The sequence below is a fragment of the Vanellus vanellus genome (assembly GCF_965231255.1).
Source record: "Vanellus vanellus genome assembly, contig: HAP1_SCAFFOLD_1984, whole genome shotgun sequence".
Taxonomy (NCBI): domain Eukaryota; kingdom Metazoa; phylum Chordata; class Aves; order Charadriiformes; family Charadriidae; genus Vanellus; species Vanellus vanellus.
The window spans coordinates 1-22,200 of NW_028128860.1; the positions used below are offsets into that span (position 1 = coordinate 1).

The 22,200-nt window shown below is 64.2% G+C and overlaps 1 protein-coding gene across 1 annotated transcript; it reads right to left on the reverse strand.

The window, feature by feature from the left end:
* Nucleotides 1-137: 137 nt before the first annotated feature.
* On the reverse strand, nucleotides 138-20,453 carry LOC309684003 (uncharacterized protein; the record flags this gene model as incomplete). The annotated part of the gene is made up of 12 exons (XM_082499970.1): nucleotides 138-260; nucleotides 2,190-2,303; nucleotides 3,817-3,962; nucleotides 4,937-5,129; nucleotides 7,512-7,622; nucleotides 9,570-9,803; nucleotides 11,763-11,876; nucleotides 12,125-12,238; nucleotides 13,804-13,989; nucleotides 14,939-15,094; nucleotides 17,669-17,902; nucleotides 20,331-20,453. Coding segments are annotated over 12 exons (1,848 nt in total), but the record flags the coding sequence as incomplete, so codon positions are not given.
* Nucleotides 20,454-22,200: the final 1,747 nt, after the last annotated feature.

Below are 22,200 nucleotides of genomic sequence, written 5' to 3' on the forward strand. Positions count from 1 at the left end.
TGATGGTGATGGGGGGGGTCAGGGTGACAAAGTGGGGGGGGGGGGGGGGTTGAGGGTGCCGGGGGCCACCCATGGGTGCCAGGGGGCCCGGGGGCGGGGGGAGGGGGGCGGGGGGGGCCACCCATGGGTGCGGGTACCTTGCCAGCCGGGGGGGCAGCGGCAGGTGAAGCCCCCGTAGTCCTCGGGGGTGGGGACGCAGATGCCACCGTTGTCACAGGGGTTGGGGGAACAGGGAGTGAGGGCCACCTCGCACGCCCGCCCTGCGCCACGGGGACACCGTCGGCCACCGCCACCCGCGGGGTGACACCCAGCGTGGGGGCACCCATCAGGTCACCCAGCATGGTGGCAACCAAGAGGACGTGGCCACCATGGCAACACCCAGCATGGTGGCACCCATCAGGTCACCCAGCATGGTGGCACCCATGAGGACATGGCCACCATGGTGACACCCAGTATGGTGGCACGCATGAGGACGTGGCCACCATGGTGACACCCAGTATGGTGGCATCCAGCAGGTCACCCAGAATAGTGGCAACCAAGAGGACATGGCCACCATGGGGACACCCAGCATCGTGGCACCCATGAGGATGTGGCCACCATGGCGACACTCAGCGTGGTGGCACCCATGAGGACGTGGCCACCATGGTGACACTCAGCATGGTGGCACCCATGAGGATGTGGCCACCATGGGGACACCCAGCGTGGGGGCACCCATGAGGATGTGGCCACCATGGGGACACCCAGCGTGGTGGCACCCATGAGGATGTGGCCACTATGGGGACACCCAGCGTGGTGACACCCATCAGGTCACCCAGCATGGTGGCAACCAAGAGGACGTGGCCACCATGGCAACACCCAGCATGGTGGCACCCATGAGGACGTGGCCACCATGGTGACACTCAGCATGGTGGCACCCATGAGGATGTGGCCACCATGGGGACACCCAGCGTGGGGGCACCCATGAGGATGTGGCCACCATGGGGACACCCAGCGTGGGGGCACCCATGAGGATGTGGCCACCATGGGGACACCCAGCGTGGGGGCACCCATGAGGATGTGGCCACTATGGGGACACCCAGCGTGGTGACACCCATCAGGTCACCCAGCATGGTGGCAACCAAGAGGACGTGGCCACCATGGCAACACCCAGCATGGTGACACCCATCAGGTCACCCAGCATGGTGGCACCCATGAGGACATGGCCACCATGGGGACACCCAGTATGGTGGCACCCATGAGGACGTGGCCACCATGGTGACACCCAGTGTGGTGGCATCCAGCAGGTCACCCAGAATAGTGGCAACCAAGAGGACATGGCCACCATGGGGACACCCAGCGTGGGGGCACCCATGAGGACGTGGCCACCATGGGGACACCCAGCGTGGGGGCACCCATGAGGATGTGGCCACCATGGGGACACCCATCAAGTTGGCACCCATCAGGTCACCCAGCATGGTGGCACCCATGAGGACATGGCCACCATGGGGACACCCAGTGTGGTGGCACCCATGAGGACGTGGCCACCATGGCAACACCCAGTATGGTGGCACCCATCAGGTCACCCAGCATGGTGGCAACCAAGAGGACGTGGCCACCATGGCAACACCCAGCATGGTGGCACCCATCAGGTCACCCAGTATGGTGGCACCCATGAGGACATGGCCACCATGGTGACACCCAGTGTGGTGGCATCCAGCAGGTCGCCCAGCGTGGTGGCACCCATGAGGATGTGGCCACCACGGGGACACCCACCGTGGTGGCACCCATGAGGAAATGTCCACCATGGGGACACCCAGCATGGTGGCATCCAGCAGGTCACCCAGCGTGGTGGCACCCATGAGGATGTGGCCACCATGGCGACACCCAGTATGGTGGCACCCATCAGGTCACCCAGCATGGTGGCACCCATGAGGAAATGTCCACCATGGGGACACCCAGCGTGGTGGCACCCATCAGGTCACCCAGAATGGTGGCAACCAAGAGGACATGGCCACCATGGGGACACCCAGTGTGGTGGCACCCCTCAGGGCGCGGTGGCACCCATGAGGACATGGGACAGAGCCACCAGCTCTGCAGCCTCCACCCACGGTGCCACTCAGCACCCATGGGTGCCCACCTGTGAAGGGTATGGCACAGCACCCCCCCCCCCCCGCCCCCTCGGAGCCCCCCCAGCACCCATGGGTGCCCACCTGTGTAGGGTGGGGGGCAGAGGCAGCGGTAGGTGCCAGCGCCACCCAGGCAGGTGCCCCCGTGGTGGCACGGCCCCGAGGAGCACTGGTCCACCTCCAGCTGGCACTGCGCGCCTGCGGGGGGGGACACACGTGTCACCCTGGGGACACGGGGACAGGAGGGGACATGGGGACAGGAGGGGACATGGGTGTGATGGGGACATGGGCGTGGTGGTGACATGGGGACAGGAGGGGACATGGGGACAGGAGGGGACATGAGTATGGTGGGGACATGAGTATGGTGGGGACATGGGGACAGCAGGGGACAGGGGGACAGCAGGGGACAGGGGGACAGGAGGGGACAGGGGGACAGGAGGGGACATGGGCGTGATGGGGACATGGGGACAGGAGGGGACAGGAGTATGGTGGGGACATGGGCGTGGTGGGGACATGGGGACAGGAGGGGACAGGGGGACAGGAGGGGACATGGGTGTGGTGGGGACATGGGGACAGGAGGGGACATGGGGACAGGAGGGGACATGGGTGTGATGGGGACATGGGGACAGGAGGGGACATGAGTATGGTGGGGACATGGGTGTGGTGGGGACATGGGGACAGGAGGGGACAGGGGGACAGGAGGGGAAATGGGTGTGGTGGGGACATGGGGACAGGAGGGGACATGGGGACAGGAGGGGACATGGGTGTGGTGGGGACACGGGGACAGGAGGGGACATGGGGACAGGAGGGGACATGGGGACAGCAGGGGACAGGGGGACAGGAGGGGACATGGGGACAGGAGGGGACATGGGGACAGGAGGGGACAGGGGGACAGGAGGGGACAGGGGGCAGGAGGGAACATGGGGACAGGAGGGGACATGGGGAAAGAGGGGACATGGGCGTGGTGGGGACATGGGGACAGGAGGGGACAGGGGGACAGGAGGGGACATGGGTGTGGTGGGAACATGGGGACAGGAGGGGACATGGGGACAGGAGGGGACAGGGGGACAGGAGGGGACATGGGCGTGGTGGGGACATGGGGACAGGAGGGGACAGGGGGACAGGAGGGGACATGGGTGTGGTTGGAAGGTGGTGACACTGGGGACAGGAGTATGGTGGGGACATGGCTGTGGTGGTGACATGGGGACAGGAGGGGACATGGGCGTGATGGGGACATGGGGACAGGAGGGGACAGGAGTATGGTGGGGACATGGGCGTGGTGGGGACACGGGGACAGGAGGGGACATGGGGACAGGAGGGGACATGGGTGTGATGGGGACATGGGGACAGGAGGGGACAGGGGGACAGGAGGGGACATGGGCATGGCAGGGGACATGGGCGTGGTGTCCCCGGCATGGGCAGGAGTGTCCCCAAGGTGTCCCCAGGGGGTCCCAAGGGTGGGCAGGGTGTCCCCAGCGTGTCCCCAAGGTGTCCCCGGGGTGGGCAGGGGGTCCCCATGGGGGTCCCCAGGGTGGGCAGAGGGGTCCCTGTGGTGTCCCCAGGGTGGGCAGGAGTGTCCCCAGCGTGTCCCCAGGGGGTCCCCAGGGGGTCCCCAGCGTGTCCCCAGGGTGGGCAGGAGTGTCCCCAGGGTGTCCCCAAGGTGTCCCCGGGGTGGGCAGGGGGTGGGGGGTCCCCCCGGGGGGGGCCGTACCCTGGTAGCCGGGGGGGCAGTGGCAGCGGTACCCCCCCCCCAGGGGGGCGCAGGTCCCCCCGTGGTGACAGGGACGGGTGGCACAGGGGTCCTCCCTCCGGGCGCAGGTGGGCCCCCCCCAGCCCGCCTGGCACTGGCAGGTGAACCTATTTTGGGGGGGGGGGGGAGAGATGGGACACCCATGGGTGCTGGGCACCCAAGGGTGCCCCCAGCCAGCGCCCACCCCCCCCTCTTCTCCATGGGCACCCCCGTGAGCACCCATGGGCTTCTCCCCTGGTGTCCCCCCAAACACTCATGGGCACCCCCAACCCCCGGCCCCCAGGGGCACCCTCAGGCAGCGCCGCCCCCCAGCCCGCCCCCCATGGAGCACCCATGGGTGCTCCATCAGGCAGCTGTAGGTACCCTCTGAAGCACCCACAGGCACCCATGGACATCTCCAGACACCCCCCACCATGGAGAACCATGGGCACACCCTCCCTCATCTGAGCACCCACGGCCACCCAGCAGCACCCATGGACAACCCCGGGCACCCATGGACCCCCTTGACCTCCCACCACCCACCCATCAGCACCCATAGACAACCTCGGGCACCCATGGACAACCCCGGGCACCCATGGACCCCCTTGGCTTCCCACCACCCACCCATCACCACCCATAGACAACCTCAGGCACCCATGGACAACCTCGGGCACCCATGGACCCCCTTGGCCTCCCACCAGCCACCCATCAGCACCCATGGACAACCTCAGGCACCCATGGACCCCTTTGGCTTCCCACCAGCCACCCATCAGCACCCATAGACAACCTCAGGCACCCATGGACCCCCTTGGCCTCCCACCAGCCACCCATCAGCACCCATGGACAACCCCGGGCACCCATGGACCCCTTTGGCTTCCCACCACCCACCCATCAGCACCCATAGACAACCTCGGGCACCCATGGACCCCCTTGACCTCCCACCACCCACCCACCAGCACCCATGGACAACCTCGGGCACCCATGGACCCCCTTGACCTCCCACCACCCACCCACCAGCACCCATGGACAACCTCGGGCACCCCTGAACTTGGGCATGGTGACCCATGGGCACCCTCCAAGCCACTGCCGGTTGGGTGCTCACCCATCGCCGTGGTCGCGGCAGGTGCCGTGGGCGCAGGGGCTGCTGCGGCAGGGCAGGGTGCTGGGGCGGCACTGGGTGTCGCGGGTGCCCGGGGGGCAGAGGCAGGTGAAACCGTTGGCGCCGTCCACGCAGGTGCCACCCTCGTGGCAGGGGTTGGAGGCGCACTCGTCGATCTCCAGGGTGCAACGGGGACCTGGGCGGGGGGAGGGGGACACGGGTGGCGGTGGGGGCACCCTGGTGGGCACCCAACTGAGGGTCCCTGTCTAGGTAGTCAATGGGAGCACCCAATACGGGCACCCGATGGGGGCATCCAGCGTGGGTGATCAATGGGCGACCCACCAGGGGCAACCATCATGGGCACCCAATGTGGAGAATCAATGGGGCACCCAATTGGGGCACCCAACATGGGCACCCAACGTGGAGAATCAATGGGACACCCAACATGGGCACCCAATGTGGAGAATCAATGGGACACCCAACATGGGCACCCAACGTGGACAATCAATGGGGCACCCAACTGGGGCACCCAACATGGGCACCCAATGTGGAGAATCAATGTGACACCCAACCGGGGCACCCAACGTGGACAATCACTGGGGCACCCAACATGGGCACCCAACGTGGACAATAAATGGGACACCCAACATGGCCACCCAATGTGGAGAATCAATGCAACACCCAACTGGGGCACCCAACGAGAACAATCAATGGGACACCCAACCGGGACACCCAACATGGGCACCCAACGTGGAGAATCAATGGGGCACCCAACCGGGGCACCCAACGTAGACAATCAATGGGACACCCAACCGGGGCACCCAACATGGACAATCAATGGGGCACCCAACGTGGACAATCAATGGGACACCCAACATGGCCACCCAATGTGGAGAATCAATGGGACACCCAACTGGGGCACCCAACGAGGACAATCAATGGGACACCCAACCGGGACACCCAACATGGGCACCCAACGAGGACAATCAATGGGACACCCAACATGGCCACCCAATGTGGAGAATCAATGGGGCACCCAACGTGGGCACCCAACGTGGACAATCAATGGGACACCCAACATGGCCACCCAATGTGGAGAATCAATGGAACACCCAACTGGGGCACCCAATGAGGACAATCAATGGGACACCCAACCGGGGCACCCAACGTGGAGAATCAATGCAGCACCCAACGTGGGCACCCAACGTGGGCACCCAACATGGACAATCAATGGGACACCCAACTGGGGCACCCAATGTGGGCACCCATCATAGGCGCCCACCACTGACGCCCCCCAGCACCCATGGGACCAACCAGTGGCCACCAAGGCCCCTCAGCACCCATGGGAGCACCCAGTGGACACAGAGGACCCCCAACACCCATGGGATCACCCAGTGGACGTGGAGGACCTCCAGCACCCATGGGAGCACCCAATGACCACCGAGTTCTCCTACCACCCACGCTAGGACATCCGCTACCAGGAGTGGTCTCCTACCACCCAACGGGCACCGTGCCCTCCCCAGCACCCGGTGGGCACCGAGGCCCCCCAGCACCCATGGGACCAACCAGTGGCCACCAAGGCCCCTCAGCACCCATGGGAGCACCCAGTGGACGTGGAGGACCCCCAGCACCCATGGAAGAACCCAATGGGTACTGAGGTCCCCCAGCACCCATGGGACCAACCGGTGGCCACCAAGGCCCCTCAGCACCCATGGGAGCACCCAGTGGACACAGAGGACCCCCAGCACCCATGGAAGAACCCAGTGTGTACTGAGGTCCCCCAGCACCCATGGGACCAACCGGTGGCCACCAAGGCCCCTCAGCACCCATGGGAGCACCCAGTGGACGTGGAGGACCTCCAGCACCCATGGGAGCACCCAATGACCACCGAGTTCTCCTACCACCCATGCTAGGATGTCCGCTACCAGGAGTGGTCTCCTACCACCCAACGGGCACCGAGGCCCCCCAGCACCCATGGGACCAACCAGTGGCCACCAAGGCCCCTCAGCACCCATGGGAGCACCCAGTGGACGTGGAGGACCTCCAGCACCCATGGGAGCACCCAATGGGCACCGAGTTCTCCTACCACCCACGCTAGGATGTCCGCTACCAGGAGTGGTCTCCTACCACCCAACGGGCACCGAGGCCCCCCAGCACCCATGGGACCAACCGGTGGCCACCAAGGCCCCTCAGCACCCATGGGAGCACCCAGTGGACGTGGAGGACCTCCAGCACCCATGGGAGCACCCAATGGGCACGGAGTTCTCCTACCACCCACGCTAAGATGTCCGCTACCAGGAGTGGTCTCCTACCACCCAACAGGCACCGAGGCCCCCCAGCACCCATGGGACCAACCAGTGGCCACCAAGGCCCCTCAGCACCCATGGGAGCACCCAGTGGACGTGGAGGACCTCCAGCACCCATGGGAGCACCCAATGACCACCGAGTTCTCCTACCACCCACGCTAGGACATCCGCTACCAGGAGTGGTCTCCTACCACCCAACGAGCACCCGGTGGGCAGGGTGGCCCCCCCCCACCCCCCACCCCCTCCCAGCAGCACCCATGGGTCCCCCCCACCTGTGAAGCCGGGCCGGCAGAGGCAGTCGTAGCGGTCGATGCCGTCCCGGCAGACGCCGTGGACACAGGGGGCGCTGGCGCAGTCGTCGGGGTTCAACTCGCAGTTCACACCTGGCACCCAAGGGTGGTCCCACCTCAGCACCCGTCCCGTCAGCGGTTGAGGCACCCAAAGGTGACGGGGCTGAGCCCCACCAGGTTGATGGCAACCCACGGAGCACCTGCTCACGGGCGGATGTGGTGGCACCCGGTGATCAACCCACGGTGGAACCCACTCCATGCACTGGTGGGACCCAACGCCACGTCCAGCACCCACCCCAGTGCCCAGGTGGGACCCAACACCACACCCAGCACCCACCCCATGACCAGATGGGACCCAACATCTCGTCCACCACCCACCCAACACCCAGGTGGGACCCAACGCCACATCCACCACCCACCCCATGAGCAGATGGCACCCAACGTCACGTCCAGCACCCACCCATGAGCAGATGGCACCCAACACCACGTCCACCAACCACCCAACACCCAGGTGGGACCCAATGCCACGTCCAGCACCCACCCCATGAGCAGATGGGACCCAATGCCACATCCAGCACCCACCCAACACCCAGGTGGGACCCAACCCCACGTCCAGCACCCACCCCATGACCAGATGGGACCCAACGCCACGTCCAGCACCCACCCCATGACCAGATGGCACCCAACACCCCGTCCACCACCCACCCAACACCCAGGTGGGACCCAACACCACGTCCACCACCCACCCCATGAGCAGATGGGACCCAACCCCACATCCAGCACCCACTTTGTGGTCAAATGGGACCCCAACGCCATGTCCAGCTTCTACCCAGTGCCCAGGTGGGACCGAACGCCACATCCAGCACCCACCCAGTGCCCAGATAAGACCCAATGCCATGACCAGCAACCACCCCATGGCCAGGTAAGACCCAACACCATGTCCAGCACCCAACAAACACCCTGATGGGACCCAACACCATGTCCATCAACCACCCCATGACCACATAAGACCCAACCCCGTGTCCATCAACCACCCAACACCCTGATGGGACCCAGCATCATCTCCATCAACCACCCCATGACCAGATAAGCCCCAACACCATGTCCAGCACCCACCCAACACCCTGATGGGACCCACCGCCGTCATCATCGACCACCCCATGACCAGATAAGAACCAACACCATTTCCATCAACCACCCCACAACCAGATAAGCCCCAACACCATGTCCAGCACCCAACAAACACCCTGATGGGACCCAGCATCATCTCCATCAACCACCCCATGACCAGATAAGCCCCAACACCGTGTCCATCAACCACCCAACACCCTGATGGGACCCAGCATCATCTCCATCAACCACCCCATGACCAGATAAGCCCCAACACCGTGTCCAGCACCCACCCAACACCCTGATGGGACCCAATGCCATCCCCATCGACCACCCCATGACCAGATAAGAACCAACACCATTTCCATCAACCACCCCACAACCAGATAAGCCCCAACACCGTGTCCAGCACCCAACAAACACCCTGATGGGACCCAGCATCATCTCCATCAACCCCCCCATGACCACATAAGACCCAACCCTGCGTCCATCAACCACCCAACACCCTGATGGGACCCAGCATCATCTCCATCAACCACCCCATGACCAGATAAGACCCAACACCATGTCCAGCACCCAACAAACACCCTGATGGGACCCAGCATCATCTCCATCAACCACCCCACGACCAGATAAGACCCAACACCATCTCCATCAACCCCCCCATGACCAGTTAAGCCCCAACACCATGTCCAGCACCCAACAAACACCCTGATGGGACCCAGCATCATCTCCATCAACCACCCCATGACCAGATAAGCCCCAACCCCGTGTCCAGCACCCAACAAACACCCTGATGGGACCCACCGCCGTCTCCATCGACCACCCCATGACCACATAAGACTCTACATGACAACCAGCGCCAACCAGAGAAGACCCTCCACCTCCCTACCCAACCCCAACCCCACCCCACTCCACCCCACGCCCTACCGGCGGTGCCGGGTGGGCAGTTGCACTGGTAGGCGTCGATGCGGTCGATGCATTTGCCGCCGTTGCGGCAGGGGCTGCTGTGGCACTCGTCCAGCTGCAGCTCGCAGCGGTAGCCGGTGAAGCCGGGGGCGCAGGCGCAGGAGAAGCTGGCGATGCCGTCCAGGCAGGTGCCGTGGTGGCAGGGGTCCGGCGAGCAGTCGTCCACGTTGCGCTCGCAGAGAGGTCCCTCGAAACCTGACGGATACGGTGGGTGGGGAAAGGGGGTTGGGGGGCACCCATGGGTGCAGGACGAGCAAGGGGAGAAGGTCAGGGAAACCCATGGGTTGTAGGGTGGGCAATGGCAGGAGGTTGAGGACAGCCATGGGTGTGGGTTGGGCAATGCCATGGGGCTGGTGACACCATGGGTGCAGGGTGGGCAATGCCACGGGGCTGGTGACACCATGGGTGCAGGACAGGCAAGGGGAGAAGGTCAGGGACACCCATGGGTGCAGAACGGGCAATGGTGGAGGATTAGGGACACCCATGGGTGCAGGTTGGGCAATGGGAGAAGGTCAAGGACACCCATGGGTGGCAGGGTGGGCAACGGCAGGAGGTTGAGGACAGCCGTGGGTGTGGGTTGGGCAATGCCATGGGGCTGGTGACACCATGGGTGCAGGACAGGCAAGGGGAGAAGGTCAAGGACACCCATGGGTGCAGAACGGGCAATGGTGGAGGATTAGGGACACCCATGGGTGCAGGTTGGGCAATGGAAGAAGGTCAGGGACACCCATGGGTGCAGGTTGGGCAATGGGAGAAGGTCAGGGACAGCCATGGGTGGCAGGGTGGGCAATGCCACGGGGCTGGTGACACCATGGGTGCAGGTTGGGCAAGGGGAGAAGGTCAGGGACACCCATGGGTGCAAAATGGCCAATACCATGAAGGCAGGGGTGCCCATGGGTGCCATGATGGGCAACGACGGGGTTCCATGGCCACCCATGGATGTTGGATAGTCAATGTTGGGGTTCCATGGCCACCCATGGGTGTTGGGTGGTCAATGTTGGGGTTCCACAGCCACCCATGGCTGTTGGGTGGTCAATGCCGGGTTCCATGCCCACCCATGGGTGCTGGGTGGTCAATGTTGGGGTGCCACAGCCACCCATGGATGGTGGGTGGTCAATGCCGGGTTCCATGCCCACCCATGGGTGCTGGGTGGTCAATGTTGGGGTTCCACAGCCACCCATGGATGGTGGGTGGTCAATGCCGGGTTCCATGCCCACCCATGGGTGCTGGGTGGTCAATGTTGGGGTTCCACAGCCACCCATGGACGGTGGGTGGTCAATGCCGGGTTCCATGCCCACCCATGGGTGCTGGGTGGTCAATGTTGGGGTTTCACAGCCACCCATGGACGGTGGGTGGTCAATGCCGGGTTCCATGCCCACCCATGGGTGCTGGGTGGTCAATGTTGGGGTTCCACAGCCACCCATGGATGGTGGGTGGTCAATGCCGGATTCCATGCCCACCCATGGGTGCTGGGTGATCAATGTTGGGGTTCCACAACCACCCATGGATGGTGGGTGGTCAATGCCGGGTTCCATGCCCACCCATGGGTGCTGGGTGGTCAATGTTGGGGTTCCACAGCCACCCATGGATGGTGGGTGGTCAATGCCGGGTTCCATGCCCACCCATGGGTGCTGGGTGATCAATGTTGGGGTTCCACAGCCACCCATGGCTGTTGGGTGGTCAATGCCGGGTTCCATGCCCACCCATGGGTGCTGGGTGGTCAATGTTGGGGTTCCACAGCCACCCATGGATGGTGGGTGGTCAATGCCGGGTTCCATGCCCACCCATGGGTGCTGGGTGATCAATGTTGGGGTTCCACAGCCACCCATGGACGGTGGGTGGTCAATGCCGGGTTCCATGCCCACCCATGGGTGCTGGGTGATCAATGTTGGGGTTCCACAGCCACCCATGGACGGTGGGTGGTCAATGCCGGGTTCCATGCCCACCCATGGGTGCTGGGTGGTCAATGTTGGGGTTCCACAGCCACCCATGGATGGTGGGTGGTCAATGCCGGGTTCCATGCCCACCCATGGGTGCTGGGTGGTCAATGTTGGGGTTCCACAGCCACCCATGGACGTTGGGTGGTCAATGCCGGGTTCCATGCCCACCCATGGGTGCTGGGGGTCCGGGGGTGGGTGGGGGGGAGGGACTCACCCTCGGCGCAGCGGCACTCGTAGCCGTTGGGGCGGTCGAGGCACTGGGCGCCGTTGCGGCAGGGGGTGCTGGCGCACTCGTCCATGTCCGTCTGGCAGGTGGGACCCGAGAAACCTGGGTGGGGGGGCACCCATGGGTGGGGTGAAGTCCTCCCCCTCCCCCCCCCCCCCCAAAAAAAGCTCCTCTCGGGGCACCCCAGACCTCCTGCACCCCCAAAAGTGCCACCTCAGCCTGGAGCAACCCCCCCCCCCCCCCCAAGATGGGCACTGGAGGTGGGTCCCCATGGAGGTGGTTGATGTTGAGGTGGGTTCCCAGGGGGAGGTGGGTGCCCCAGGGGTGGGTGCTGAGGGGTGGGTGCTCACCGGGGGGGCAGGAGCAGGAGAAGGCGTTGACCAGGTCGTGGCAGCGGCCGCCGTTGGCGCAGGGGCTGCTCTGGCACTCGTCCACCTCCACCTCGCAGAGGGGTCCGCTGAACCCTGCGCCCACCGTCACCGTCACCCACCGCCACCCTCACCCCCACCCCGACACCCACCGCCACCCTCACCCCCACCCCGACACCCACCGCCACCGCTATGCCTTCCCCGTGCCCCCTCGGGGCACCCACCGGCTGAGCAAGTGGAGGTGAAACCTGCCTGGACCCACCGGGACCCGTAGCGGGACCCAGCCCAGGTCCCATAGAAGGTCCCGGCACAGGCCCCACACCCATCCCAGGACCCACATCCATCCCACGTCCCACACCCATCCCAGCACCCACATCATGTCCCACACCCATCCCAGCACCCACACCAGGTCCCACACCCATCCCAGAACCCACACCAGGTCCCACACCCATCCCAGCACCACCCCAGAACCCATACCAGGTCCCACACCCATCCCAGCACCACACCAGAACCCATACCAGGTCCCACCACCACCCCAGAACCCATACCATGTCCCACTCCCATCCCAGCACCCACACCAGGTCCCAAACCCATCCCAGAACCCACACCAGGTCCCACACCCATCCCACCACCCACACCAGGTCCCACACCCATCCCAGAACCCACACCAGGTCCCACACCCATCCCAGCACCACACCAGAACCCATACCAGGTCCCACACCCACCCCAGAACCCACACCATGTCCCACACCCACCCCAGAACCACACCAGGTCCCATTCCACGTCCCGCAACCACCCCAGCACCCACCTCCACCCCAGCCCCTCACCCCACGTCTTCCCGCCCCCCCCCCCCCCCATGGGTGGTGGCCCCTACCGGCCATGCAGATGCAGGTGAAACTCCAGGTCCCACACCCACCCCAGAACCACACCAGGTCCCTTTCCAGGTCCCACACCCAACCCAGAACCCACACAATGTCCCACATCCATCCCAGAACCACACCAGAACCCGTACCAGGTCCCACCACCACCCCGGAACCCATACCACGTCCCACTCCCATCCCAGCACCCATACCACGTCCCACACCCATCCCAGAACCCATACCAGGTCCCATACCAATCCCAGAACCACACCAGAACCCGTACCAGGTCCCACCACCACTCCAGAACCCATACCACGTCCCTCTCCCATCCCAGCACCCACACCAGGTCCCACACCCATCCCAGAACCCATCCCAGGTCCCACACCCATCCCACCACCACCCCAGAACCCATACCACGTCCCACTCCCATCCCAGCACCCACACCAGGTCCCACACCCATCCCAGAACCCATCCCAGGTCCCACACCCATCCCAGAACCACACCAGAACCCATACCTGCTCCCACACCCATCCCAGCACCACACCAGAACCCGTACCAGGTCCCACCACCACCCCGGAACCCACACCAGGTCCCACTCCCATCCCAGCACCCACACCAGGTCCCACACCCATCCCAGAACCCATACCAGGTCCCACACCCATCCCAGCACCCACACCAGGTCCCACACCCACCCCAGAACCACACCAGGTCCCATTCCACGTCCCGCAACCACCCCAGCACCCACCTCCACCCCAGCCCCTCACCCCACGTCTTCCCGGACCCATGGGTGGTGGCCCCTACCGGCCATGCAGATGCAGGTGAAGCGCCCGATGCGGTCCAGGCAGGTGGCCTGGTTGCGGCAGGGACCCGACAGGCACTCGTTGACGTCACTCTCGCACCGGGGCCCCGCGTAGCCCCGGCCGCAGCGGCACTCGAAGGAGCCCTGCGTGTTCACGCAGCGCCCAAAGTGCTCGCAGGGGTTGGCGCCTGGAGGGGACGGGGAGAGACGTCGGCACCCATGGGTGCTCTCCTTCTTGGGGCCACAACCCATGGGTGCCTCCTACTCGTGGGTGTCGCACACTAATGGGTGTCCTCCATGCCATGGGGATGACATATGGAGGTGCAGTTTTGGCCGTGGTCTCTGCCCACCACTCCTGGTGGTATCACCATGAATGGACGCCCTACCGTCACCCATGGGTGCCCCCTACTCATGGGTGCCTCCTACTCGTGGGTGTCCCACACCATTGGGTGTCCTCCATGTCACAGGGATGACATATGGAGGTGCAGCTTTGGCCGTGGTCTCTGCCCACCACTCCTGGTGGTATCACCATGAATGGACGCCCTACCACCACCCGTGGGTGCCCCCTAGCCATGGGTGCTCCCCACCAATGGGTGCCTCCTACTCGTGGGTGTCCCACACCCATGGGTGTCCTCCATGCCACGGGGATGACATATGGAGGTGCAGTTTTGGCCGTGGTCTCTGCCCACCACTCCTGGTGGTATCACCATGAATGGACGCCCTACCGCCACCCATGGGTGCCTTCTACTCATGGGTGCCTCCCACCCATGGGTGTCCCACTCCCGTGGGTGGTCGCCCCTCTTGGTTCTCCTGCCACGGTGATCACTCATGGAGGTGCAGTCCTGCCCATGCAAACCCACCGTTCATGGGGGCATCACCATCAACGGATGCCCCACCACCACCCATGGGTGCCCCCTACCCATGGGTGCCCACCACACATGGGTGTCCCCCACCCATAGGTGTCCCACAACCATGGGTGCTCCCCTTCTTGGTCCCCCCCGCCACGGTGATCGCCCATGGAGGTGCAGTCCTGCCCATGCAAACCCACCATTCATGGGGGCATCACCATCAACAGATGCCCCACCACCATCCATGGGTGCCTCCCCCCACCCATGGGTGCCCCCCCCCCCCACCCACCGATGGAGCACTCGTCAACGTCCTGGTCGCAGGCGCCGCCGGTGAAGCCGGGGGGGCAGGTGCAGATGGCGCGGCCGTTGACGGGGTTGGTGTCGCAGATGGCGTCCTTGTGGCACGGGTTGCTGACGCAGGCGTCGTCCAGGTGGCACAGCAGACCTGGCACCCACCGGGGCGTCAGGGCACCCATGGGTGCCCAAGGGGGGCCCAACCCACAATAGAGCCACCCAACCCATGCCAAAGCCACCCCAGGGTGCCAACCCCATGGGAGAGCACCCAAAGTAGGTGACCACCTCATGATGGTGCCACCCAACCCATGCCAAAGTCACCCCAGGGTGCCCACCACATGGGAGACCACCCAAAGTGGATGACCACCTCATGATGGTGCCACCCAACCTCTTCCAACGCCACCCCAGGGTGCCCACCCCATGGGAGAGCACCCAAAGTGGATGACCACCTCATGATGGTGCCACCCAACCTCTTCCAACGCCACCGCAGGGTGCCCACCCCAAGTGAGGGTGGCCAAAGTGGGTGACCACCCCATGATGGTGCCACCCAACCTCTGCCAAAGCCACCCCAGGGTGCCCACCCCGTGCCAGGGTGGCCAAAGTGGGTGACCACCCCATGATGGTGCCACCCAACCCATGCCAAAGCCACCCCATGGTGCCCACCCCATGGGAAAGCACCCAAAGTAGGTGACCACCTCATGATGGCGCCACCCAACCTCTTCCAACGCCACCCCAGGGTGCCCACCCCATGTGTGGGTGCCCAAAGTGGGTGACCACCTCATGATGGTGCCACCCAACCCATGCCAACGCCACCCCAGGGTGCCCACCCCATGGGAGACCACCCAAAGTGGGTGACCACCTCATGATGGTGCCACCCAACCCATGCCAAAGCCACCCCAGGGTGCCCACCCCAAGTGAGGGTGGCCAAAGTGGGTGACCACCTCATGATGGTGCCACCCAACCTCTTCCAACGCCACCCCAGGGTGCCCACCCCATGGGAGGGTGCCCAAAATGGGTGACCACCTCATGATGGTGCCACCCAACCCATGACAAAGCCACCCCAGGGTGCCCACCCCAAGTGAGGGTGCCCAAAGTGGGTGACCACCTCATGATGGTGCCACCCAACCCATGCCAAAGCCACCCCAGGGTGCCCATCCCATGTGTGGGTGCCCAAAGTGGGTGACCACCTCATGATGGTGCCACCCAACCCATGCCAATGCCACCCCAGGGTGCCCACCCCATGGGAGACCACCCAAAGTGGGTGACCACCTCATGATGGTGCCACCCAACCTCTTCCAACGCCACCCCAGGGTGCCCACCCTGTGCCAGGGTGGCCAAAGTGGATGACCACCTCATGATGGTGCCACCCAACACATGCCAAAGCCACCCCAGGGTGCCCACCCCAAGTGAGGGTGCCCAAAGTGGGTGACCACCTCATGATGGTGCCACCCAACCTCTGCCAAAGCCACCCCAGGGTGCCCACCCCATGGGAGACCACCCAAAGTGGATGACCACCTCATGATGGTGCCACCCAACCTCTTCCAACGCCACCCCAGGGTGCCCACCCCATGGGAGAGCACCCAAAGTGGATGACCACCTCATGATGGTGCCACCCAACCTCTTCCAACGCCACCCCAGGGTGCCCACCCCAAGTGAGGGTGGCCAAAGTGGGTGACCACCCCATGATGGTGCCACCCAACCTCTGCCAAAGCCACCCCAGGGTGCCCACCTCAAGTGAGGGTGGCCAAAGTGGGTGACCACTTCATGATGGTGCCACCCAACCTCTTCCAATGCCACCCCAGGGTGCCAACCCCATGGGAGACCACCCAAAATGGGTGACCACCTCATGATGGTGCCACCCAACCTCTTCCAATGCCACCCCAGGGTGCCAACCCCATGGGAGACCACCCAAAATGGGTGACCACCTCATGATGGTGCCACCCAACCTCTTCCAAAGCCACCCCAGGGTGCCCACCCCATGGGAAAGCACCCAAAGTAGGTGACGACCTCATGATGGCGCCACCCAACCTCTTCCAACGCCACCCCAGGGTGCCCACCCCATGGGAGAGTGCCCAAAATGGGTGACCACCTCATGATGGTGCCACCCAACCTCTTCCAACGCCACCCCAGGGTGCCCACTCCAAGTGAGGGTGGCCAAAGTGGGTGACCACCTCATGATGGTGCCACCCAACCTCTTCCAACGCCACTCCACGGTGCCCACCCCATGGGAGAGCACCCAAAGTGGGTGACCACCCCATGATGGTGCCACCCAACCTCTGCCAAAGCCACCCCAGGGTGCCCACCCCGTGCCAGGGTGGCCAAAGTGGGTGACCACCCCATGATGGTGCCACCCAACCTCTTCCAACGCCACCCCAGGGTGCCCACCCCATGGGAGAGCACCCAAAGTGGGTGACCACCTCATGATTATGCCACCCAACCTCTTCCAACGCCACCCCAGGGTGCCCACCCCAAGTGAGGGTGGCCAAAGTGGGTGACCACCTCATGATGGTGCCACCCAACCTCTGCCAAAGCCACCCCAAGGTGCCCACCCCATGGGAGACCACCCAAAGTGGGTGACCACCTCATGATGGTGCCACCCAACCTCTTCCAACGCCACCCCAGGGTGCCCACCCCATGGGAGAGCACCCAAAATGGGTGACCACCTCATGATGGTGCCACCCAACCTCTCCCCACCCCACGGCAGCCCGCCCCGCTTCCTCCTCACCCGTCTTGCCCATGGGGCAGGCGCAGTAGAAGGAGGCCACGCGGTCGTGGCAGGTGGCCCCGTTGAGGCAGACGGCGGTGGCGCAGTCGTCGATGTTCTCGCTGCAGCTCTCCCCCGTCCACCCGTTGACGCAGACGCAGGCGTGGCCACCTCGGGCGTTGAAGCAGGTGCCCCCGTTGTGGCAAGCGTTGGGCTGCAGTTGGCACTCGTCCACGTCCTCGGCGCAGAACTGGCCTGGGGGGTGGGGGAGGATGGGGGGTGGAGGGACGTGGGGTCAAAGAGGTCTTGGGGAGGAACCTTCTTGGAGACCACCTGAGAACATCTCAGGGGGTCAACTTGGTTTGCTGCCCGCTGAGCAGCTTGGGGGCCACCTCAGGGACCACCTAAGGGAGCACCGGGGTTGCCACCCCACACACCACCTCGGGGACCTCCCTGGTGTCCACCCTGATGCCCACTTGGGTCCTCACCTCAGTCCCCACCACAGTGACCACCTTGTCACCACCCTGGTGCCCACCTCCATCCCTACCTCAATGACCACCGTGGTCGTCACCCCAGTGGCCACCTCCACCCACTTTGATGACCACCCTGGTGCCCACCTTGTTGACCACCTCGGTCTCCACCTCCTTATCCACCTCAATGACCACCCTGGTCGCCACCATGGTGCCCACCTCAATGACTATCCTGGTGCCCACCCTGGTCCTCACCTTGACGTCCACCTCAATGACCACCCTGGTGTCTACCTTGGTGCCCACCCTGGTTGCCACCCCAGGGACCACCGGGGTCGCCACCCCAGTGGCCACCTCGGGGACCTCCCTGGTGTCCACCCTGATGCCCACTTGGGTCCTCACCTCAGTCCCCACCACAGTGACCACCTTGTCACCACCCTGGTGCCCACCTCCGTCCCTGCCTCAACGACCACTCCGGTCCACACCTCAGGGACCACCTCCACCCACTTTGATGACCACCCTGGTGCCCACCTTGACGTCCACCTCAGTGACCACATGGTGCCCACCTTAATGACCACCTCAATGCCCACCTCCATCCCCACCTCCATCCCCACCTCCATCCCCACCTCCATTCCCACCTCGATGCCCACCTTGATGCCCACCTCCATCCCCATCTCCATCCCACCTCCATCCCCACCTTGATGCCCACCTTGATGCCCACCTCCATCCCACCTCCATCCCCTCCTCCATCCCCACCTCCATCCCCACCTCCATCCCCACCTCCATTCCCACCTCCATCCCCACCTCCATCCCACCTCCATTCCCACCTTGATGCCCACCTCCATTCCCACCTCCATCCCCACCTCCATCCCACCTCCATTCCCACCTTGATGCCCACCTCCATCCCCACCTCCATCCCACCTCCATCCCCACCTCCATCCCCACCTCCATCCCCACCTCCATTCCCACCTCCATCCCACCTCCATCCCCACCTTGATGCCCACCTTGATGCCCACCTCCATCCCACCTCCATTCCCACCTCCATCCCCACCTCCATTCCCACCTCGATGCCCACCTTGATGCCCACCTCCATCCCCATCTCCATCCCACCTCCATCCCCACCTTGATGCCCACCTTGATGCCCACCTCCATCCCCATCTCCATCCCACCTCCATCCCCACCTTGATGCCCACCTTGATGCCCACCTCCATCCCACTTCATCCCCACCTTGATGACCACCTCCATCCTCCCCTCCAACCCTACCTTGATGCCCACTTTGATGCCCACCTCCATCCCCACCTCCATCCCCACCTCCATCCCACGTCCATTCCCACCTCAATGCCCACCTCCATCCTCCCCTCCAACCCCACCTTGATGCCCACCTTGATGCCCACCTCCATCCCACTTCATCCCCACCTTGATGCCCACCTCCATCCTCCCTTCCAACCCTACCTTGATGCCCACTTTGATGCCCACCTCCATCCCCACCTCCATTCCCACCTCCATCCCACCTCCAACCCTACCTCGATGCCCACCTCCATCCCCACCTCCATCCCCACCTCCATCTCACCTCCATCCCCACCTCCATCCCCACCTCGATGCCCACCTTGATGCCCACCTCCATCCCCACCTCCATTCCCACCTCCATCCCCACCTCCATCCTCCCCTCCAACCCTACCTTGATGCCCACTTTGATGCACACCTCCATCCCCACCTCCATTCCCACCTCCATCCCACCTCCATCCCACCTCCAACCCTACCTTGATGCCCACCTCCATCCCCACCTCCATCCCCACCTCCATCCCCATCTCCATTCCCACCTCCATCCCATGTCCATTCCCACCTCAATGCCCACCTTGATGCCCACCTCCATCCCCACCTCCATCCTCCCCTCCAACCCCACCTTGATGCCCACCTTGATGCCCACCTTGATGCCCACCTCCATCCCCACCTCCATCCCACCTTGATGCCCACCTCCATCTCACCTCCATCCCCACCTCCATCCCCACCTCGATGCCCACCTTGATGCCCACCTCCATCCCCACCTCCATCCCACCTCCATCCCACCTCCATCCTCCCCTCCAACCCTACCTTGATGCCCACCTTGATGCCCACCTCGATGCCCCCCTCCATCCCCCCCACCATCCCCCCTTCCTTCACCACCTCAACTCCCCCCTCCCCCCCGGGCCCCCCCCGGGCCCCTCCCCCCCCCGTACCCGTCCACTCGGGTGGGCATCGGCAGTTGTAGGTGTTGACCCCGTCCACGCAGGTGCCCCCGTGGAGACACTTGTGCCCGCGGCAGTCGTCCACGTTCTTCTCGCAGGTGACGCCCTCGAAGCCTTTTTTTTGGGGGGGGGGAACCCCTGAGGGTCAAAAGGGCCCCCCTTTTTTTTTGGGGGGGGGGGGGGGGGCAACAGGGTGGGCATCACCCCCCCCGCCCCCCCCATTACCCGCCACCCCCCCCCCCCCCCCCCAGCAAGGGCGGTGGGTGCCATGGACCCCCCCCCACCATATCAGGGCCCCCCCCATGTTAGGACCCCCCCCCATTATTAGGACCCCCCCCCCCCATATTAGAACCCCCCACCTATATTAGGGCCCCCCCCCATATTAGGGACCCCTCCCCCCATGTTAGGACCCCCCCTCCATATCAGGACCCCCCCCCACATTAGCACACACCCCCCCCCATATCAGGACCACCTCCCCATATTAGGGCCCCCCCCATATCAGGACCCCCCCCCCCCATATTAGGGTCACCCCCCCATATCAGGACCCCCCCCATATCAAGACACCACCCTCCATATTAGGACCCCCCCCCACATTAGCACCCCCCCCCCCCCATATCAGGACACCCCCCCATATTAGGACCCCCCCCATATTAGGACCCCCCACCCATGTTAGGACCCCCCCCCATACCAGGGCCCCCCCCCCCATATTAGGGACACCCCCCCATATTAGGACCCCCCCCATATCAGGACCCCCCCCCCCATATCAAGACACCACCCTCCATATTAGGACCCCCCCATATTAGGCCCCCCCCCCATGTTAGGGACCCCTCCCCCCATATTAGGACCCCCCACTTATATCAGGACCACCCCCCCATATCAGGACCCCCCCATAACAAGACCCACCCCCCCATATTAGGACACCCCCCCCCATGTTAGGACCCCCCCCCCATATTGGGGACCCCCCCCATGTTAGAACCCCCCCACCTATATTAGGGCCCCCCCCCATATTAGGACCCCCCCATGTTAGGGACCCCTCCCCCCATATTAGGGCCCCCCCCCCATATCAGGACCCCCCCCCATATTAGGACGACCCCCCCCATGTTAGGACCCCCCCATATTAGGACCCCCCCACTTATATCAGGACCTCCCCCATATCAGGACCCCCCCCATAACAAGACCCCCCCATATTAGGGCCCCCCCCCATGTTAGGACCCCCCCCCCCATATTGGGACCCCCCCCATGTTAGAACCCCCCCACCTATATTAGGGACCCCCCCATATTAGGGACCCCTCCCCCCATGTTAGGACCCCCCCTCCATATCAGGACCCCCCCCCACATTAGCACCCCCCCCCCCCATATCAGGACCCCCCTCCCCATATTAGGGCCCCCCCCCATATCAGGACCCCCTCCCCATATTAGGGTCACCCCCCCATATCAGGACCCCCCCCATATCAAGACACCACCCTCCATATTAGGACCCCCGCCCACATTAGCACCCCCCCCCCCATATCAGGACACCCCCCCCATATTAGGACCCCCCCCCATATTAGGACCCCCCACCCATGTTAGGACCCCCCACCCATACCAGGGCCCCCCCCCCATATTAGGGACACCCCCCATATTAGGACCCCCCCCATATCAGGACCCCCCCCATATCAAGACACCACCCTCCATATTAGGACCCCCCCCATATTAGGCCCCCCCCCATGTTAGGGACCCCTCCCCCCATATTAGGACCCCCCAACTTATATCAAGGACCCCCCCCCATATCAGGACCCCCCCCCATAACAAGACCCACCCCCCCATACTTAGGACACCCCCCCCCCATGTTAGGGACCCCCCCCCCCCATATTGGGGACCC